General features: G+C 44.5%; 1 protein-coding gene across 3 annotated transcripts in view; it reads left to right on the top strand.

Annotated features, from left to right (window-relative positions):
- Positions 1 to 574: 574 nt before the first annotated feature.
- KLF3 (Kruppel like factor 3) overlaps positions 575 to 21,000 on the top strand; it is a 35,309-nt gene continuing 14,883 nt past the window's right edge. The window contains exons 1-3 of one of the 3 annotated variants that reach the window (XM_007098859.3): positions 5,745 to 8,296; positions 10,386 to 10,471; positions 15,662 to 15,757. In XM_007098859.3, coding sequence (XP_007098921.1) covers positions 15,701 to 15,757 — 57 coding nt within the window. In that variant the 5' untranslated portion in view covers positions 5,745 to 8,296; positions 10,386 to 10,471; positions 15,662 to 15,700. Of the gene's footprint in view, positions 1,005 to 5,744; positions 8,297 to 10,385; positions 10,472 to 15,661; positions 15,758 to 21,000 lie in introns of those variants that run through there. The other 2 variants (XM_042984738.1, XM_042984739.1) reach the window with 2 other exon arrangements.

Here is a 21,000-nt window from a genome sequence, read left to right as displayed (position 1 = left end):
GGAGGGGCCGCGCTGGCCGTGGGGCCCAGCCCTTCCCGCCGCGCCCGGGGCCGCCCTTCCCGCCGGAGCCGGCTGATTGATGGCCCGGCCACCCGGGTTCCCCGCCTCGGCTGGCCCGCGCGCCCGGCTGTGTGTTTTGGAAGCGGCGCAGCGGGCTGCAGCCCGGTGACGCCCGGAGCGGGCAGCGCCGCCCTTCCTTCCCCCCGGGCTGGGGCGGCGGCGAGGCGGCGGGTCCCTGGCGGGCGGGGAACCGAGGGCGCAGGGCGCAGGGAGGGGGCGCGGGCGGGGACTCCGGGGCGGGGGCCGGGGCGCGGGGCCGGGCCGGGCGGGGGGCGGGGAGCGGGGGGACAGAGGGCGGAGGCTCCGGGGCGGGGGCCGCGCCGCTCACGCCCAGCCCCTCGGCCGCGCCGCGCCTCGCCGGACAGGTTGGGCCGGCGGGGCGGCGCCCGGCTCGGGGGAATAATGAGTGTCTGTCAGGCCGTCCCCGGGTGACTGGGCGGGGCGGGGCGGAGGCGGCGCGGGAGGCGGGGGTGGCGGGGGAAGGGCGCAGGGCGGGGTGCGTGTTTGCGCGAGTGACTCGGCCGACCCCTCCGGCGGCTGCCTCCACCCAAGTGGGTGGGGACCCGCCCAGCCCGGGCGGCCGCGGCGGCTCCCTCTCCCCTCCCTGACCCTCCCACCCCGGGTCCCAGCCTCTACTTACCCCGCCAGCCCCGGGAGGCTCGCAGAGCGAGCGGCGCCGGCGTCATGTGACTGCCCGGAGTTGGTGCCAGGAGCCAGAGGGGAGCCAGGAGCGGAGCCGCGCGGAGCCGGGGCCCGAGCCGGAGCGCAGCGCGAGCGCCTGCCGCACGCGCGCCCGTCCCCGTCCCCGTCCCTGTGCCCTGCGGCCGCCACCGCCACAGCCGCCCGGGCTGGCACCCTGACATTACTGCATTCGCGGGGCTCAAGGCAGATCGGATTCGGGCCTTTATTTCTCGTCTGCAGCGCTCAGCACCGCGCCTCGAAAAGTAAGTCCCCTCTCCCTCACCTTTCCTCGCCCCGACTCCTGCTGTCGCCCGTTTGGGTTCGTCCGGTCTCGTTTTTTCCCTGCGGGGGGGGGGGCCCGCAGTGAATGGGCTGGGGGGTGCAGCGCGGGGGTGGGGGCGCCTGTGGGCTTGGGAAAGTGCAACAGCTCCTAGAAGCCGGGGGTGGGGACGGAGGGAGAGGCGAGGGGAGGGGAGGGGGGACCCCGGGTTCAGCGGTTTAAAGTGTGGGATTCGAGGGAGCCACCGTGCGGATCCCGCGGTGTGGGGGACCGAGACCCGCGGCGCCCGCCGCGGCCCGGGCGAGGGCGCGGGCGGGGGCTCACCTGTGTGGTCCCCCGGCTGCCGCCCGCCCGCCCGCTCGCGATTCCCTCCAAAGCCTCAGAAATCTCAGTGCTCTCCGCGTGTGGCAACGTTGTTTGGAGAAAGGTAGCGCGGAGGCCGCGCACTCCTGCTCCTCCCCCTCCGGGTCCCCCACCCCCCGCTCCCATGCCCTCCCCACCCCGCCCCCCGCCGCCCCCCTCTTCGGACGGGGCGCGCGACCGCTCGCCCGCCGGAGCAAAACTTGGAGCAGCCTCCCGGGGCCTCTGGGAAGAAACTTGGGGCCATTGGGACTGAAGGCAGCATCCCATTCTCGATCCTGGAGCCCAAGAGCTGCCAGGGCGTCTGGATCCTCGGGGGCAGGAGAAAAGCGCTGGCCGGGTTTGGAGAGTCCTCCTCGGGGGCACAGAGAGAACCTGCCGCAGTGCCTGGAGCAAGGATTGCAGCGAGGCTGGAGGCGGAGAGCGCCTTAGGCAACTGCCTGCAGCGTTAGGGACTCAAGCCTTGTGGGGACGGAGACTGATCCCTGGACCTGGACCCTTGGGATTTACTTAACATTTCAGAGTGGCTTTCTTGGAGATGGCAGATAATACTTGGAATTGCCATAGCTTCTTTGGCAGATATCAGGGAGAATCTTCTGCTTTAAATCTTACAGCAAAACACAGTAATAATAGATGGAGAACATGTAAACTGGACTTATTTTTAATAAGTCAGGTTAAACGGAAATTGGACATTGCACACCTTCTTGGATTTCACTAAAATAAACATTTTATACTGGATTTTTTACTAGCTCAGAATGTATTTTTTCACTAGCATCACCTAAGATACTCTAAATATATTGATTAAATTCTCACGAGAGTCTGGTATTTGGGGAGAAGTGTATTAATGGTATTCTGATTTCATTTACATTTAGTATCTAATTATTAGGCAAAATCTAGTAGGGGAACAGGGCAGTTGTTCATTATAGGTTTTTCCACTGGACACTTTTGTACCTTTTTTTTTTTTTTTTTTTTTTTTTTTTTTTTTTTTTTTAGTGTTTTCTGTATGAATTTGAGCAGCATTTTTATAAGAAATCCATCTGGATGATAATCCACCTAACCGGAGGGAAGACTTGCTTTTAGAGAACAAAACAATCTGATCACATTAACATCTCCAAAATTTGGCAAATTACTGTTTTTTTAAAGAGAGAGTGGACAAATGAGTTTCTCCTGGCTTGAATCATGGAGTATGTTAGTTGACTTGAGCCTGTTAACAGAAATCTGAAATGAGATGTTTGATTAAACTCCCTAGAGAAACTGATATCTCAATTTCTACAGTCAGTGGGGTCTGCAGCAGAAGTATTAGAAGAAAACAGCCTAATGTACTATTGTAGGTTCAGTAAAGATAGACTTTAAGGAACAGTTGGCTTTCATGAAGGAGAATGCAAGTGTAAAAATCTTAGTGTGAATAACAAAGCAAAGTAGCTGCTAAGACCACAAAATCTTGTCAGATATAAAACATGCTATTGTTTTTTCACTGCAAAGTTTCTAAATTAAAACCCAGTCTTCTGGTTGCTATGGGCACGGTGATGCCTTTTTTTTTTTTCTCTTTCTTTTTTTTACCTGTAGTTTTGTCTACACACAGATTCTTAAGTCTCTGATAATGGAAACCTGAGTTGAACAGCCCTGGCTAAGTAACAGAATAGACATAATAATGGGGACAAGACTATGAATGGATTTTGCTACCTTAAATATACCTAAAGGAAAGTAGACATTTTAGGATATCTTATAAAAATCGATACTCTGTTGTACAGATTGTGTAACACTTTGGGGTTAAATGAAATGTCAGGAGCAGAATCATATTCTCAAAAGGTGAATTTCTTTCAGTGTGTGTACATGGAGAACAGATGTGCAGCTGTGTGCAGATAGGTTTCTAACTATGCAGTTGAAAAAGATGGTAAAATTTTGGGGTGATTTTAGATATCCCACTGTGTCTAGGAATTTCGTTCCGTAGCTAAGGGACACTTAAAACTGGTTCAATTTTCAGTTATGTGGGATAACCCAGTTGTCATCTGAATTCTTAATAGTGCTCTCTTCATTTTCCTCATGATGCTGAGACTGAACAGTAATCATTACCCCAACCCAGAATTTGATCATGGCTAGGGACCAGCCATTGGGATGGGGGAGAAAGAGACAAAAGAAATTGGAAGGGAGGCTGGTGTTAATTAGGAAGGTCTCTGCTGCCTGAATATGATAAAATCACATGTTCACTTATGATGTTTACTATATGTGGAAGCTCCTATTTGTAAATAGGGCAGGTCCCCTGTATAAAGCTGGTGTTATTATTCACACCCATAGAACAAACACCTCCACCCCCCTGTTGTTGTCTTAAAAAACTCCAGCTGCTCATGAATATAGGGTCAGGGAGGGCCGGCTAAATGTTTCTCTGTGCTTGCTCTCCAGTACAGCCAGCAGAGCTGTTTCCTGTTCTTTGTTTCAAGGCTGGGGTTTGCGTCATACATTCCAAGTGGCATATGTGTGCTCTTTCCTGTTTCAGGCTGTTTTCTGGTAGATCAGTAGCCCAGACCAGGCCGTGGTCCCTGCCCCTAAACTCCCGATCCCCACCCAGGGAGTTATCATGTCTCTACACACTTATGATTGCTTAAGATCCCTGTGTTATGTCATAATGAGGAGTCAGTTAACCTTTTTACATATACCCTTTGCTCCAGTGTGTTTCTATGAGTGAATAAATACTTGTACCTTTTTACATTTATCATGGCCAGATTGCAATTTGGAGACGTTTGTGTACAGATCCGCCAGAAATCTGAAGGAGGTTGCATTTGTTTTTCATTTCTTGTTTTGAGGTGGGAGGCTGTTTGTTTGGAGATGGGCATTTTGCCCTGAAGCTGTCAATTTTGGAGGGGGAATTACCACCTAAGAGTTTAGACGACCTAGCTGTTCTCTGAAGGATGTGGCCCACCCTTGTTCGCAAGGGAACACTGGAGCTCTAGGCAGAGGAGGCTTCACTGGATGGAGAGTCCAAGCTGTTTTGGCAGACTAGGCTTTTAGAAAAAGTGTTGAAACAAAACATAAGATATATTGAGAAAGTCCCAGGATCATTTCTTTTAAAGACAAAGCTATAAGCGCTAGGATAATTTTCCTAAGGACAAAGATGTATTCTACATCTGATCTCCGGCCTGTTTGAAGAATAAAAAGCCCAGAGAAAGGGAGAACTGGAAATGAGAAATTCATTTTAATGATAGTTTGGAAAAGTTTAATCTTATATTTTGAAAACAGAAGGAAAACATTCTTGTTTTTACTGTTTTACAACGCCAACTTTCTCATAATCCCACTTTTTTTTTTTTTTTGTATATTCTGTCAGTTGCGGGAGGACACATTTCTGGGTTAACTCTTCAAAACCTACTAAATTTTTCTGTGGGTTCTTCAGAAACTAAGTTTTAAAGAAGTAGTTGGATAAGAAAACTAACCTGCAGGTTTCTTTTTAAACTTACTTTTGGGTTTTCTTATAACATCTAAAGGAATTATCTACAATGTTCTCTGATGGAATTAATTCAGAATTGCTAAGGCAGCAAATCAGACCCTATCCTCCCCAAAACTGATGTTAATAGTACTTTGGTTTTTAACTTCACATGCCACTGCATTCTTTCTTTATGTATGAAGGGAAATATATAATATGATGTTAGGAAAGCTACTAGCATCAAATAGAAGGCTATTGATGACCTTCCTTGAAAAAAGATGGGAGTTTTGGAAGCTTTCAATAACATTTTTCTTTCTCTTTTGGGAGAAGCGAACTTGAAATATTAAGTTGACTGGTAGCATAAGAGGCCTTTAAACCAAAATTTGTAAGTAACCCAAATTGAAGCAACTTTTTAAATTTTAGTTCCAAAGCTGTTAACAATGCAACTAGATTTAAGCTGACAATTTTTATTTGGCTTATTCCAGCTTCATTCTTGCCTCCCCATTTTGGGGAAAAAAGGGAGGAGTTTGGCTAATAGACATGATTAGGGTCTAATGTATTTTATCAGGAAAAAAAGAAAAAAACTTTGCAAGCTTTTAAGTACTAAGCTGAACAATTTGGGAAAATTATACCAGTTGATAGTTACTGTAATTACAAAAGGAAAAAATGGGAATAATCATTTTATTTCTTGACCATGCAAATCATTATTCCTAATTTAATTCAATTTTATTTCCATCTCCCCTTTAGATGCTTGCCTTCTTAATATTTCCAAGTCAATATTTTTGCTGTAAAGAACAGCTTTCTTAGGTCGTACTTCTTACTCTGTTTTTTCACACCAGTTGTGTTTAAGAAAAAATAAATATAAGCATCCTTTTCCTTGAAATACTAGGAATTACATTATTCTGGAAATTGGGTTTCTTTCTGAAGTGCTTCATATTTACTGGTTCTAGGTTTCAAAAAAAAAGTCCCTAGAGGCATAAAACCATTGACATCTGGTTTGCTAATGTGTAATGTTCTGGTCGAAATTCATCTTAGAGTGAATTGCAGGAGGATTGTGGTGCTTTTTAGCATTCTCATTTTCAAGCCTGATCTGTCCCTTTCTTAGACCCCAGTTCTCATCTGAAGCGGTAATGCCAGAGCTCGAGACAGGAAACCAGACAGCAGTCTGCCCTGATAAGGGAGAGCATTGTCTAAAGGAGGTAGCTTTGCCCCCCGCCCCCCCCAACTCTCCTTCCTTGAAATTTGGTATTAATGAAAAAGAGACACTATGCTATAGACACAGTTCTGCACCCTAACTGGGACTGTTTTCTCCCAAAGCAAAAGTATCCTTTTAATTGGATCTATGCTTTTTCTGGAATCTTACCTACCAGTTCAATGGAACATTAAAAATATATATATATTAGGATCCGTATATTTTGTATCCCTTGGTCAGGGTGTTCAATAGTAAAGTTCATTTTCTAGCAAAACAGGTTCCTGGAGCTTTTTGAAACTCCTTCTATTGTGCTGGCAGGCTGAATACATTATCATTTCCTCCATCTAATTATTAAGGGGAGCTGGAGACCGAATGTGGCAAGTTAAGTGGCCCTTCAGCCCATGCATTCCGAACAAACCTGGGTCTAACTCTTACCCTGAATTTTAGGAAGGGGGTGCTTTCCAAGGTAGCCCCCTGACCCAGAGGACTCTCAAGAGAGCCCAGCTTAGCCTGGGACATGCTTAAGGGGGTTACCAATCTCTGGAAGGCCTGGGGATCTCCAGGGATGGCCTGGGGCTAGTCTCAATCCAGATCAGTGGAGTTTGGCCAAATCTAGACATAAGAGATCAAGTGGACACTGAGGGCAGTGCATTCTACCCTGGAGAGCGACCTGTGAACGAACTGTGGGTTTTTTCTCCTTTGGCCTGTACACCTTCTGTCTACTAACCTCTGTGCTTCGGTCTAATCACTGAAATACACTCCTTCAGCTCTTCTTGTGCTTTATATCCTGCTACCTTCCAAAGCTTTGCACCCTAAAACTACTTTCCTTACCAACTTCAAGTTCCTATTCTGCTCCTTTCTCCAAACAAGGAAGATTTTCCTCTCCCGAGCCTCCCAAACTTTTCACACTAACTTTGCGTTTTAGGGTTTAGAAGATGATCTTCAGGCTAGCTAGCTTCACTGGCCCCTGGCAAGTTTCACTAGTATGGCACCTGGTATACAATCATTGCAAGGCCCTTGCCCTTCTTTTTATCCTCACGTGTAAGAAGGGTAGTTTGACATCCATTCATTTATTCATCTCATAAGTATTTATTGAGCACGTACTCATTAGGGCTAATCTCAAATTATGTGCAGTCATTATTATTAGTTATGCCACAGGATGGAGTAAGTCCCGAGTGATCTAACCTGAAAAGGCATTTTGAAATCTTAATTACCCTCTGGAACCTCCCCACGGCACTGCCTAACCTGGGCCAGCAGGCACTGCACACATCCCATACCCTCTGTTACCCGGGGAGTGACCCCAGTGTGAGATGACTGCTTAAAAAAACCCTTCCCATGGCCCAGACTCTGAAGCAGAGCAGAAAGTGCCCTGGGTCTGCAGGCAGGCAGATGCATTCCTGGTCTTGGCTACAGCTCCAACTAGCTCTGCAAATTTGGGCGAGTCATTTCACCCCTGTTCCTCCAATTTCCTCATTCCTAAAATGGGGGTGAGGGCCTGACCCTTCCGCCTTTGTACAGCTATTATGATGGTTTCCGTATTTACTTGGGTAAAGCTGCCAGTTTTTTTTCCGAGCAGTTTTATGGACCAATTGCAGGTGCACTGGCTAGGAAGAATAATAGCCTAGTTTGGGGCCTTCAGAATGTGTCTTTTGATCTTATGTCCAAGCGTGCACACTAAGACACTGGGTCAGCAGCAGGGGCCGGTTGAGAGGAGTTGAGTCGCCACTACTAGAACTACTGGGTCCCTGCATTCCACATCCCCTGTGGACAGATGTGTTCGAAGGAATTGCTAGCCCATGATCGCTGTTTGTGGTGTAATGTTGTACTCTGCCTGGGGAGGGAGCAGAGTAGAGTGCCAAGTTCACCACTTTTGAAGTCAGACTGTTTAGGGTTCAAATCCTGGCTGTACAACTTAGCAGCTGTATGACCACGGGCAGATTGCTTTACCTCTCTGTTCTGTTGTTCTCAGAAGTAATGGGAAAATAGTACCCACCCACCTGATAGGCACTCAGTGACACAGTCCATGTAAAGAACAGCACCTGGAGATTCAGTCATGAAGATGGTGATCATCCTGTGATGGCAGGAAACCTGTGACATCACCTAGCCCCTTGCTTTCCTTGGTCAATAGAAGTATCCTTAAAAAACCTACAAACTCTCTCTCCCTCCCCCTCCCTCCTCACGCAATATTGCCTCTTCCCTCCCTCTTTTTTTTTTTCCTCTTTCTTTTTTTTCCCCCCTCTTCTATTCTAGGTTTTAAAACAGAGGATGAGAGACCGTGACACTCGATTTGTTTAGAAGATCTCCCTGGGTAGGTAATACAAAATAACTGGAGGATGATACTAATAAGGTCTCTAGAGGACCCCTAACAGTCAAGTCAAGGGTAGGAGCTGTAACATTTTCTAAGAAAGTTTGGTTTAACAAGTTTCCTTTCAGGTTAGGCCCTCTAACCCCTGTTACTTACGTAGGGGGAAATTTCAAGTGTTCTCAAGGGCAAAAGGAAAAGCAAAGGCCGTGGAGGTCCTACTACGGGCTGAGTGCTCTTAGAGCCATTCCTCAGGCCTGCCAGAAAACTAGTGAGCCAGCCTCACCTCCTCTGAGGACTTGGGACGGGGGGCGCCCATTTGCCACTAAGGAAGTGTAAGGCACTCCTGTCCTTCAGGTGCTCCCAATCCAGGTGGTGGTCTGAGACAAACCGTTTAAAAGACCCGCCCATCTAGGTAAGAAGGGGTGGCCTCAGATCAGCCGGGGCGCAGTCAGCCTGCTGCACTGCGTGGGGAGGGCCTTGAGCTGGTCTTTGAAGAATTAGGAGGATTTAGATAAGCCGGAAGGGGACGGGGCATTCCACACTGGTTGCCCAGCATCAGGGCCAAAAATGAACAAAGGCACGGGGGTGGGGGGAATGGGGTAGCCAGCGCGAGGGGCGCTTTGAGCAGGGGGGGAGGGGGGCAGCCGGTTAGAAAGGGGGTGCGGAGCATGGGTGCCTGGACCCACTCTGCACACCCTGGGGGTCCCTTTGGAGGAAGGTTTGTGAGCTTGGGTGAGAAGAGGGCTTTGAGAACTGTCAGTTGCAAGTAGCAAGATCAGGACGAATTGGAGGGACCAAGGGACGCGGTGGGGAGACCAGTGGAGGGAAAATCCAGTAACACAGTCTTGAGGCACTGAGGGCCTGGCTCCCAGTGGCAGTAGTAGGGAATGGAAAGACAAGTTGGTGAGGAAGAAGACTTGAAAGATGACCTCTAGGTTTCCATGGTGAATGACCAGAAAATAACGCAAATGGGTTGGGGGGGTGGGGTGGGTGGGGGGCTGCAAGCAGCCTTTCTGAGGCAGGAGCAAGGAGAAGGAGGATTTGGGTTGGGGACATGTTGAATTAATTCTCTCACATAGCAGTGGTTCGAAATGCCTTCCTCTCTTCTCTTTTGTTTACTTTTGAAGCGTGAGGGCAGTATTAGCTCACGGTTTCACATCCAGAGGCTTGGTGGCTCTGAGAGGTAAAATTTTTAATGGAGGCTCCTCAGGAGCTGAGGGAATGAATTACCACCACCCTGACAATTCTTTCTGGTTATTTTTAAGGTTCCAGCCATCCCTGCTCAGGCCGGAATTTCCAGGAACTGGTGCTGACCGGAGCCAGTTGGCCCCTCCCAGCCTCCCACTGCCTCCCGGGTGGGGCCCCATGGGTGGAGGCCCCTTGGGGTAGAGTGGGGTGGGTGTCCAGCGATAGGGCACCAGTGGAGAGGCAGTGTGGCCTCACGCAGCCCGTCTGGGTTTGATTATATAACGCTTCTCAGAAGAGAATTGTGAGCGCTGAGCCTAGCCTCTTAAGATACGTACACTGAAGGATTGATTATTACACATCATGGGCATTTTTCAGTAAACTAAAACACAGAATTGTCTGAGAGCATAAAGAAGGAAAACAGCTGTGTAAACTTAGTAGGCAGAATGATTTGCATTTGCGAGAAAATTTCTTTAAGAAAGGTGTGGAATGCTACTAACCAGGTAGCCTTGAACTTGAGAGTTTACCTGAAGGATACGGGTTTGGGTTTCCCAGCTCCCACCCCTGCTTCCCCGGGCCTCGGTCTAGAAATGTGTAGGGATTTTGCTTGGTTGTTACCTTTGCACCTGTCCCTATTTACATGCAAAATCAATTGCTTCACTCGGTCTTTCCGAAGTACAGGGTGTGGACAGACTCTTATCTGAAGCCATGTCCTGTTTGGACAAGTCGAACTCGCCTTGGCAACGCTCCATAGGGTGGAGCAAATGGGTGGAGGCAGGAAAGTAAAATTGGGTGGCTTGTTAGCAGAGAGAGGAGAGAGGGCGGATTGTTTGCTCACTGGATCATTATATTTAATCTAAAACTAAATAATTAACTTCTTTCCCATTTACAAAACATTTTGATGCAGAATAGCTAAATCTAATTTGTGAGGGGCAAAGATTTAGAAACACTCCATGGAATTTTTTCCTTTCAAACCAACAATAGAAGACAAAGGTAGGTGAAACTCAACCAGGAATATGAAAATGGGGGTGGGGGTGGGGGGCAGTTCCAGGAAGGTGCCAGCATCTGGCTGTTCTGGAAGGAGCCTCCAACTTAAAAATGCTTTCTCACATCTGTTGCCTGGCCCCCTGTACTCCTGGCCAGGGCCACTGCCATTAAATATTTGACTCTTCCGGAACTATGGAAGAGTTTGGGTACAGAAGTGAAGAAAGAAGTGTTTCTTTTGAGAGGAACTTCAGCTGCAAGGATGCCTGCCTGCCCTTTTTCTTCTCCTGATCAAGAATTACACACACACACACACACACACACACACACACACACACAATTTTTGGGTTTTTTTTCCTTTTATCCCCTGCAGTTCCTTTGGGGAGTAAAGGGTGAGGGAAGGCGGTGCACTTCCTCTTTTACATCCAAACTCGGGAGAGTTAAGGTGCTTGCAGATGGTGTCTCGCTTTGGTCTCACTGTTTTTCTCCCTACACCTTGCTGAGGTCAGCTGGGAAACAAAGATTACTACAAACAAGCCGTGTAGGAAAATGCAGGGACCCTTTGAGGATCTGAGGAAGAGATATGGAAAGTGCCCAAGAAGGGAGAATGTCAGAAGCAAATCTTGCTATATCACAAGAAACTTCGCTTCAGACACACACACACATTCTCTCTATGTCTCTGTCATGCTTCTCAGGAAGGGGCAATCACTTATAAGATTGTTTTTATAATAAAACTTGCTCTAGCTTCTAGACAAGCTACTTTCAAAGGAAGTTTGGTGACATCATAGCTACCTCTTACATTAAGGGCTGTGTTTGTTTCTAAGCTCTGTCCCTCATTTGTACCCTCGTAAAGCAACTGTCGGGTAGGGGGGTGGTGGTGGACTGGATAGGACTGTGAGATGGAACTATATTGCTTCTGATACTATGTAAATGGATTCACCAAAGCTTTTAAATACATAAATCACACATTCTTTCATTTTGGCAAAAAATCTGGCCCTTATTTTGACTTCTGAAAAGTCCAAAGTGTAAGTAGAGAGAGTGAAGGGAAATCTTTCTATTCCTTTTGGGAGAAAATTCAGTTGTATCAGCCCTTCCCAGCAAAATAAAACAGGGAAGATGACATTGTTCCAGTTATGGAAAATGATTTTGGCAAGTTAAATACAACTAAGATGGAAATGTATTAATGATTGGAAAATAGTTGTTAGAAAAAAACAGAACCACATTTGGGGCTCCTCATCTCTGGGATACCTACATAAAATGGTTACCAGAATTCCTGGGCCTGCTTAAAACCCACTAGGTTTAAAGACCCTGAGGTTGGCAAACTCACTTTACTTACTTCGTCCTTGGCTTCTAATACCTGTTGTAGTGCGCCACCTACTGGTTCTACTTAAGACTGCGGTCAGTGTTGGTGAACTAGATTTCCTACAGCATTTGCGTTTTACTTAGCCTTCTTTTCTAAGGAGGGCTGTATCCCCGGTACATGAGGTGCCCATGTGTAACAAAAGCCACCAGGTTCTAATTCTTTCAGTGCATAAACTACTTCTCAGTTCTACGGAAGGCACCTTGGAGACATTGCAGTCATTCTTCCGATTCTAGACCAAAATCCAAAGACAAGGTCAATGCCAGTAGCAAAAGTGGTCTCTTCAGAGATAGGCACAGTAGTTACAAAGTGTAAGTTTTCCTGAAAATCAATAAACAGAAGCCCGATTTGTGTTAATGTGTTTGATTCTCTTCCTAAATTTGGTTTCTTTCTAGCTTAGCTTCCCTCTCGTTTCTATTAAAAGTTTTAATTATAGAAGTAATACATTTAAAAATTGGCACAGAGATGTGTGTGAAGTTGTCCCATCCCACCGCCCCTCCCAGGAAGGGCTGTCTTGTGAACAGTTCAGAGTGTTCCATTTTCTTTGTGTGTCCCTCACCTTCTCTTGTTCCATATCCTGTAGCTACCACTGAAAGTATAGTCAGTCATTTTAGAAACAACCAAATTGGGAGCAGAGTGTTAGTTAGACATGTAGATGGAACGATGAGTGAGTTTCCTTCTGTTTGCAGTGACACTCGAATTCTGCACAGATTTTTATTGTCCAGCGATGCCTTGGTCAGCTAGGAGTTTCAAAATGAGATATTCTAATTCTACCACTCATTTTTCATTTACTAGCTGAAATACTTCTATAATGAGAAATAGCCCTTGGCCGGCGATTGAGTTACTCTTGAGGTACGGTTCTGAACAAATAAGCATACCTTTACAATTATTTTTTAATAAGATAAACCAGTTTCATTAGGGCACATGCTTTCTGCGAGACTTTTTTCTCATGATTACAAGTCTCATGAAGCATTAATTTCCTTAAATTTAGATAAAAGGTAAAAATTGAAAATGCCAGTGATTTATACAATGTCTTGAAATGATAAGAGATATAGTAGGCTAATGTGTCATTCACTTCTAAATGGATTTAGTCGTCACTGCTGTGGGCAGTAGGAAAAGTCATTAAAGGCTTTATGAGCTAAATGGTGGCGTTAGAATTTGACCCAGAGTCCGTCTCCTGATGCCATTGTGTGCTCTTAGCTGGTAGTCAAGAGGGTAAGGTACCCTGAGGCGTGCACGTGCTGGGAAGCTATTGCAGTAGTACAGCTGGGAAGTGACAAGGTCTCATGTGACCTCAGGCAGGATGTAGGCAGCTAGTCACTTTTGAACTAAATTCAGTGTGAGTTTTTTTAAGGGTGGAGGGGACGGATCTCTAAGGCTAGGTCTCTTAGCAAAGAGGCAAATACTTGGCATTGCTCCAGAAGTTGGAACCAACAGATTTAGTATCATGTATACAGCATGTGTATCCAAAACCTGTGTACGTATTTGTTGGTAGAAACTATTCACAGCACAAAGAGTTATGTTTTGCTTTAAATTTCATTTGATCTTCCTAAAACATTACAGGTAAAGGAGGGGTCATCTACATTTTAACATGGGAGAAGCGTTGTCCTATGGCAGGTCTAAGTCCTATGGCAGGTCTCAGGCACATCTCCTGCTTGAATCTGGAGAACAGGGCTTTTTCACTGTGCACCTGAGAAGAAGAGTGCTTTTATTTAGAAGGATTCTCATCGAGATACCCTCTAGTAGAGTGGATGAATCCCTAAGAGTAAATTAAATTTAAAAGGCTTGGGGGAGGGGTGGCCAGCCAAGGGTCAGGGCCGCTGAATTACCTGACCTCATTGATGTAAGCAGGAGATCTCACATCCTTTGTTTCCACTGCGAGGCACTGGACAGCGATTCTTAGAACCCTATCCATCTCTGCAGCTGCGAGGCTGGGAACTGGTTAATAATAGATCCTAAGACACAAAAGGGGTTTTCATCCTTCATTATGAAATCATCCATTTTTCACTGGCTGTTGGGGTTTGTTTTTGCTGGCACACATAAGAGGGTATTAGCACCATTGATTTGAGCAGCCTGGTATCAAATTGTGTTCACAGATTATAATACATACTGTGATGCAGGAAAATAAAATTCGAAGTCAGAGCCTTATGTTGAGTTAACGATGAGACTCACGTGTTGTCATGAGACCCAGAACAGTGTTTCTTCAACAGAGCAAGGGAGCACTAAGAATGCACAGTATTACTTTTATAATTGTACGTGAAGGTTTCTTAGTATAACGCAGCGTACATGGATATGACGCACTATAGGACCGCTGTCGTGGAAGTTGGGGTGGGAATGGGGAGTTTTAACACGGAAATACAGGAAGTAACCTAGAACTAGAGACTTCTGCAGCTTTTTCAGGTAGAATGCAGTCCGGAACTTAATTCACTTTTCGACCCGAACCAAAGTGGTCCAATAAAGATCTTGCCTTTAACCAAAGCTCTGAACCCTTAAACCAAATTTGAATAGTAGGTGCCTGAAGCAGGTTGTTGAAGATCTGGGTAGTAGCCAGGCAGTGATTCCAAAAGCTATGGAATGCAGTTGTATGTTGAGCAGACTGAGTATCTTGTCTTGTGGGGAAGGGGTTGGCTTGATGTCGATTAGTGCCGAAGTGAACCAGTCCAGAACACAGGAGGGAAGGGATAATAGGAGCATAACAGTAGAAGAGAAGAGTAAGGCCAGACAAGATTAAGATGGACATTTCCTTTACATCAGGCTAAAGATTGGCTTATTTCCTAATGAGGAATTGGAGTGAATACAGAATAACAGTCTTCATGTGTGAAACGTGCTTAGAAAACAAGGGGCAGGGGGGCTGGGGAGGGCGGCTCGAGACCTGAATATAGGCATTTCACTCGAGGAGACATGCAGGTGCTACATAAAGATGGAGAAGATTCAACTTGAATAATCACATCAATTTCGAATATAAATAGTTTGCCGTTTTGAAACAAACTAGCAGTTTTTATTTTTTTAAGTGGTAATACACATTGCAGGTGGGCATGTTGGGAAATGGGTTCTATTTGTGGGAATAGTAGAGCAGTTTTCCTGGATGATACATCAAATGGTTTGGAAAATATACGTGCTTCTCATCCAAGAATTCCCCTACGTAAAATTTACCCCATTTAAGAATGTGCAGGACATGAATATGAAGACACTGCCATCCATAATGGCAAAAATTTAGAAGCAACCTAACTGCCCAACAGAAAGGGATAATATAAATAACCTGATCTGTTCACACAGTGGCACATGGAATTTGATGGTACGGAACCATCAAATGTTTTTACTGAAAAACATTTGCCCAGTCAGTTGTCAAGTGAAATTATGAGCATGCATATTACAATCCTTTTAAAAAGAGAGTTTGGAAGGATAAAAACAAAGATATCAATGATGATTGGTTCTAGGTTTTCTTTTGGTTGTCTTGTTTTTTTCTTGAGTTTTCTGTAATGAACATAAGGAAAAATGTTTCACGTTCATATGTCATGTGAACTTCTGTTGAGTTGTACAGCAGTCTTAAGCAAGCTTTGTTGCTCAGAAGGGGCTGTACGTATTGTTCCAGAAATGTCAGGGTTTATGTATTTGAGTTAGAAATGCCAGTTGGCTCTCATCTACTTAGGACCATGGAATCTGGTTTTAATTATGTAAAATGGCATCTTTCATAGGTAAGGAAAATAAATTCCAGCCATTCCGGGGCTAGGGGAGAGGAAGGAGCAGAGAAGGGGCTTGAGGAATATTATGTTTTATTTTTACTGGTTTATATTAAGGTAACCTTGGGATTTATTTGGACACCTTGTTTTGTTTTCTAGGCCAAACACCAGAGCACCCTAGAAAGCTTAACTAAAAGAATGCTCATGTTTGACCCAGTCCCTGTCAAGCAAGAGGCCATGGACCCTGTCTCCGTGGTAAGTTTTCCAAAATTGAACACCTCTTCTTATTTATTCCAAGTGGCAAGAACATTATTGTGTGTTGTGTTATTCCTTAAAGTTACTCATCACTTGACAGGCATTTGGTGAACAAACTTTTCTCAAAGCCTCAGGGAGTAAGTGGAGCAAATACCCCCCAGCAACCGTGCGTCCTTGTATAAATGAGATCCACATCTCAAGACCTGTGCCCAACGCTCCTCGGGGTGTGATCGCACCGAACTTGGGTCATAGGCAAATCTGGTCATGGCAGAAGTAGACTTACAGAAACTCCTCAGTTACCAGCTTTTCAGTTTGGGCTCTTGGGATTATTGGTTTCAGCCAAAAAAAGTTCAGCCAGACTGATTTTTAAAAATTAATGTGGATCTGGGGACATTAAAAAAGAAGAAAAATCCTGTACTCAATGTTTATCATGGTTAGGAAGCAATTTTCGAATGTACTTTTATAAGAAATCTGCATCAAGAACATGATTATTTTGAAGTTTTGTTTTTTTTTTTTTTTTTTTATTGAAGATCACCCCAATTATATAGAAAGAAGAGTTTCTTTAAAATGTTTGTGAATGTCCTTTTTTTAATACAGGAAGAAAAAAAATATTCCAGTTTGTCTCATTTGGTGTTCAGCATGTCCTTCACAGAGCTGATTTAAAAAGATGAAACCTAAAAAAAAAAAAAGTCCCCATTCCTGCATGTAAATGCATTCAGAATAAAAAGATTTGCTTAAAAACCTATGACAGCAGCTATGCTGAGCTGTGACTGTATGAGATGGCTGAGGAGAAGCTAGCGAAGGAGAGAACTTGGCGGGGAGAACGGGATTCCTTTCCACTTGGGAGAGTCTGGCTGGGAGGGAATCTTGTTCCGTGCGTCTTTCAACACCTTTGTGCTAAGCTAGCCCTCTGTGGGCCCGGCCCATCGAGATGCTTCTCCCCGCAGGTGGCTAGGAGTTTGGCCAGGTGTTTCCGTAGGTACAGCCCTGGTGCTGTGAACATGGGGCACGGGCAAGGACAGAAAGGGGTCCAAGGACTTGAGTCAGGGGGTGGCGTCCACCTACGGTGATCTGGTTGAGTGAATATGAAGTAACAAGACAGTGCTCCCACTGTGCCTTGCTCTTTTCTTCCATGGCTTGGAAAATAGTCACAAGGGGAAAAACTTGGCCTGCGTTGTGTATCTGAAGGTTGGTAATGACACGCTTGCAAAATTAGATCATCCTTATGCATCGGCTGCCGAGGCTCCTGCCAAAAATGTTTATACAAGACACAGGGGTCACTCGGAGGCCCTTGGAACTGAGTTGCCATGGATATTACTAAGCCAGTGAAGTGTTTACCACTGTGTACAATGAAAAGTTAGGTCCAAGTGGCTTTAAGGAAATAACATTTACATTCCAGCATGATAACTGGATAACCAAGTGTCTGAATGTGATAATAACCGAGCAGTAAGAACTTCATTAATCAAAAAAGTAAATTGACTTCTGATGTTATTTCGTGCTGTCCCCGTATTCATCAACCCCTTACACCAAACTATTGCATGATCACATTGGAGGAAAATTGAGGTGTAAAATTTCCCTATTAATTATATCCTTGAAATATGAATAGGTTTTTAGTACTGGAGAAGATGATTAATTTTATAAATGATGCAGAACCATCTTTGATACATTTAATATTCAGTATACTTCCCATGCTTTTAATCAGGCATGAAAATAGAGCTCAAGAGCCAATTTAAAGCTCAAATGAAGATCCACATTGCTAAGTTGGTGTGATATAATTAAGTGTAAGGAAATGCACTTGACTGAAAAAAAAGGAAATAAAATGAATTTGAAGTAACAGTTATAATGCTGTAACTTATATAAATATATGAAGTTAAAATATGTGGAAGGAAATTTGCAATTAATGGTCTCTAGTTTTCAACTTTCAGCTAGCACTTAGAGAATTTAATGAGATCATTTCACCAAAAGTTAGTGTCAGTCCTTACAATGAAATTTCTTTTTCCTGCTTCAGCAAAACCTCAGTTAGTGGAAACATTTGGGGAGTGGGATGTTGTTATTATTTTAGTTAACAAAGTTAAATAAAAAGCTTTTGTTTCCACTCTGGAATCTTCAAATTTTATCTCTCCTGCCTCTGTAGGTGGAGTGTGCTAAACCTAATTTATTATTCCTTTATTCCTTTTTTTTTTTTTTTTTTAATTCCACCTTTGACCTGAAGGCTGATTACCTATTTGGCATTTTGCTACAGTTTAGAGAAAGTAAGGAAGTGTCATTTCTCTCTTAGGGAATAGAAGCCTTCAATGCCGTCCTCTGCTAATAAACCTTGTGCTTGGAGGCAAACGCTAAGTTTTTGGATTGCCCTATTAAAATTTGCAAGAATGGGGAACAGAGTAGAAACCCACCCTGTGCTGTATTCTGCTACTTACTGTCGATGCAATGTTGGCAAACCACCAGCAACTCCTGGAGCCTCTTTTCTTTTTAATTTGTAAAATTGGAGATGATCACGTATAGAATACGAGGTAGCATGTGAATATAGAATGCACATGTAAAAGAAATTGCTTTCTTGAAAGCATTTGAGTACACTTTCAAAGAAGGTTGAAAATTAATTTAGTTCAGCAAGTGAGAAAGAAGACAAAGTTTTAAAAAGTATTTTCATATTTTATCCCTATAGGAAGATTAGTTTTGAAGAAAGAAAGTGTTTTGTTTTTGTTTGTTTGTTTTTTGTTTTTTTTCTTGTAATGAAAATTGTCCCTCTAACAGACTCCTTCCAGGTTGAGAAGTACTTAAAATCAGTAGTGCCTCTGTTCTGTTCCAACAGAAACACATGACTTTTCTGAGCCTGGTAGAAAGAGAGCTTTCTACTTTTGTTTGCATAGAAGGGTATGACATTTGCTGTTTCCAGAGTGTCTGTTTATACACGCACCACGCCTTCTTGCACTGGGAACCCCACCCTTGGTATGAAGATTCCTTTGACTTGCCATTGCCCTGTCATGGATGTTCACTCTTTTTTTTCATATTAATGAGCAGTGAAATAGAGACTCCATCCATGTTTCGTGCAGTCACCCCATCCACCACTTAAACTGTCTTAAACTGTCTTGGGATGGAAAACTCACCAAAACCATTCCCCATAAAACAAGAAATGACTGAAATTCTCACTTAAGTACAGTGATAGCTTTGAAAAATCATCCAAACCCTGTGCCTTTATCCCCGTCACAATTAATATCATTATTTTGGAGAATCAAAAGAACTGATACTTTCCTTAGTCTTGACAGTAGTAAAAACTTACTCAGAGGGTGCATTAATTCACTTCATTCATTCATCAAGTGTTTGGTGAGCACCCATGCCAGACCCTCATCTCTCATTCTAATGAGAGGAAGCGATCCTCAAATGAATTACATGTGGTGTGCGGCTTGAACACGTGAATGTCAGTTACAACTCAGAAAGTACAACCCACGGCCACCCCTAGTGAGGGCCAGAAGGTCCTAGAGACCCTTGCCAGAGTCTGGTCTGCAGGCTGCTCTGCTCCAGCATATCAGGCATCCTTGGGTGAGCAGGTCTGCACCGGGGCATTGGGTGTCCATCAGTGGCCAGAGGAGCCTTTTCTACTTCATCAGCACTTGCCTCCTGTTTGGATTTGGTGCTAGTGCGGCACTTATTTGCACTGCTTTGTTAGAAGCCTGGAAAGTTCTGGAACAGAGCAGAAGCAACTATTACCAGGGTGTACTCAGTTAAGGCACACACCCGCAGCAAGCCCTGGATGGGTCCTTAGGCTGTGGAGAACCGGATTGCTGCAGGCTGATTGTAGCTGCTTGTGTGCTCCACCCAAATAAGTAAAGCACACACGTCCTATAGAAGGTTCTGATGCACATTGCTAAGGAATTTTCTAGTGAGATGGTTTGAGAAACCACATTTCTTAACCCTTTTACAAGGCGGTCAGACTGGAGAGAGTTAATTGTGTACTCTGTTGTGTATCCAAATGTGTACCCCCATCCTTTTGGCCCCATAGCCTTGCAAACACCGCCCATCACATCGGAATGGGGGACGGAGTGGGGGGGGCATTCACTGGAGAGCATACTCAGCAGAAATGTGCATAATGTTTCTAAAACTGGGCTTTATGTATGGCTTTCTCTCTTTTTTTTTATGGCTTGAGAAACCTGAGAATATTATTAAATTTGCAAATCTCCCAGGTTCTAAATTCCTACTTTCCTTAAACTCACCTCACAGTTAGAAAAAACCCAGCAATGACAGCAATAAAAGTGTGTCCTCATTTTGCTTTCTATTTAACTGCCAATAACTTGGCATTAAAATCTAGGTCATAGGGAGGTCTTTGAAGAATAGGGCTGAAAATATGGGAGCAGCTACATTTTGGTGAGTAGAAACAATTGGGAAAATGCTTTCCACTTCCTAAATTTTTGTTTCTAGCACCAGAACTTTTGCCCTTTTGAGATTTATAGAAGGCATGTTAACCTTGAGAAACAGAAGAAATCGTTTCCCCCTGTATTTAATTATGTCTTCAAACCCTTATTGTACATACTAGAATTTGTTTTCTTTTCTTTTCTTTTTTTTCTGTTAGTGAATCTGTGCCTCTTAACGTTCTTTATTTTAATATTTAAATGTAAATGTATTTAATATTATTATGGCTGCATGTTTGGGTCTCTCACCTTTGGTGGACTTATGTGTGCCTGGTTCTAAAGAACCCTTTTGATCCTTTCCCCTTTTGATTCTTGATACCTAACTCAAAGCTGTCTTTAAAGACAACCACTTAGGGGTGCCTGGGTGGCTTGGTTGGTTAAGCATCTGACTTCGGCTCAGGTCCTGATCTCGCAGTCCGTGAGTTCGAGCCCCGCGTCGGGCTCTGTGCTGACAGCTCAGAGCCTGGAGCCTGTTTCAGATTCTGTGTCTCCCTCTCTCTGTGACCCTCCCCCGTTCATGCTCTGTCTCTCTGTCTCAAAAATAAATAAACGTTTAAAGACAACCACTTACATATTTTGCATTTCCTGATTGTATATCCTTCCACATCCTTGTTTTTAAGCAGTATTATCAGTGAAAATTCTTTCCCCTTTTAAATTGTATTTGAATGATTTACCAAATTTTCATACTAGAAATTAGTGGTTTTATTCTGTATCTCTTTATCATTTACAGCCGTGCTGTTCAAAAGGGGTCTATGCACCTAGGGCCACTCCCCAGAAATTCAGAATCTGCATTTTAACAAGATCGTCTGCTGACTTCGTGCACAGTAAAGTTTGAGA

This window comes from Panthera tigris, chromosome B1 (genome assembly GCF_018350195.1).
Source record: "Panthera tigris isolate Pti1 chromosome B1, P.tigris_Pti1_mat1.1, whole genome shotgun sequence".
NCBI lineage: Eukaryota > Metazoa > Chordata > Mammalia > Carnivora > Felidae > Panthera > Panthera tigris.
The sequence above is the reverse complement of the archived record's forward strand: the minus strand, read 5'-3'. Positions and strand labels throughout refer to the sequence as shown.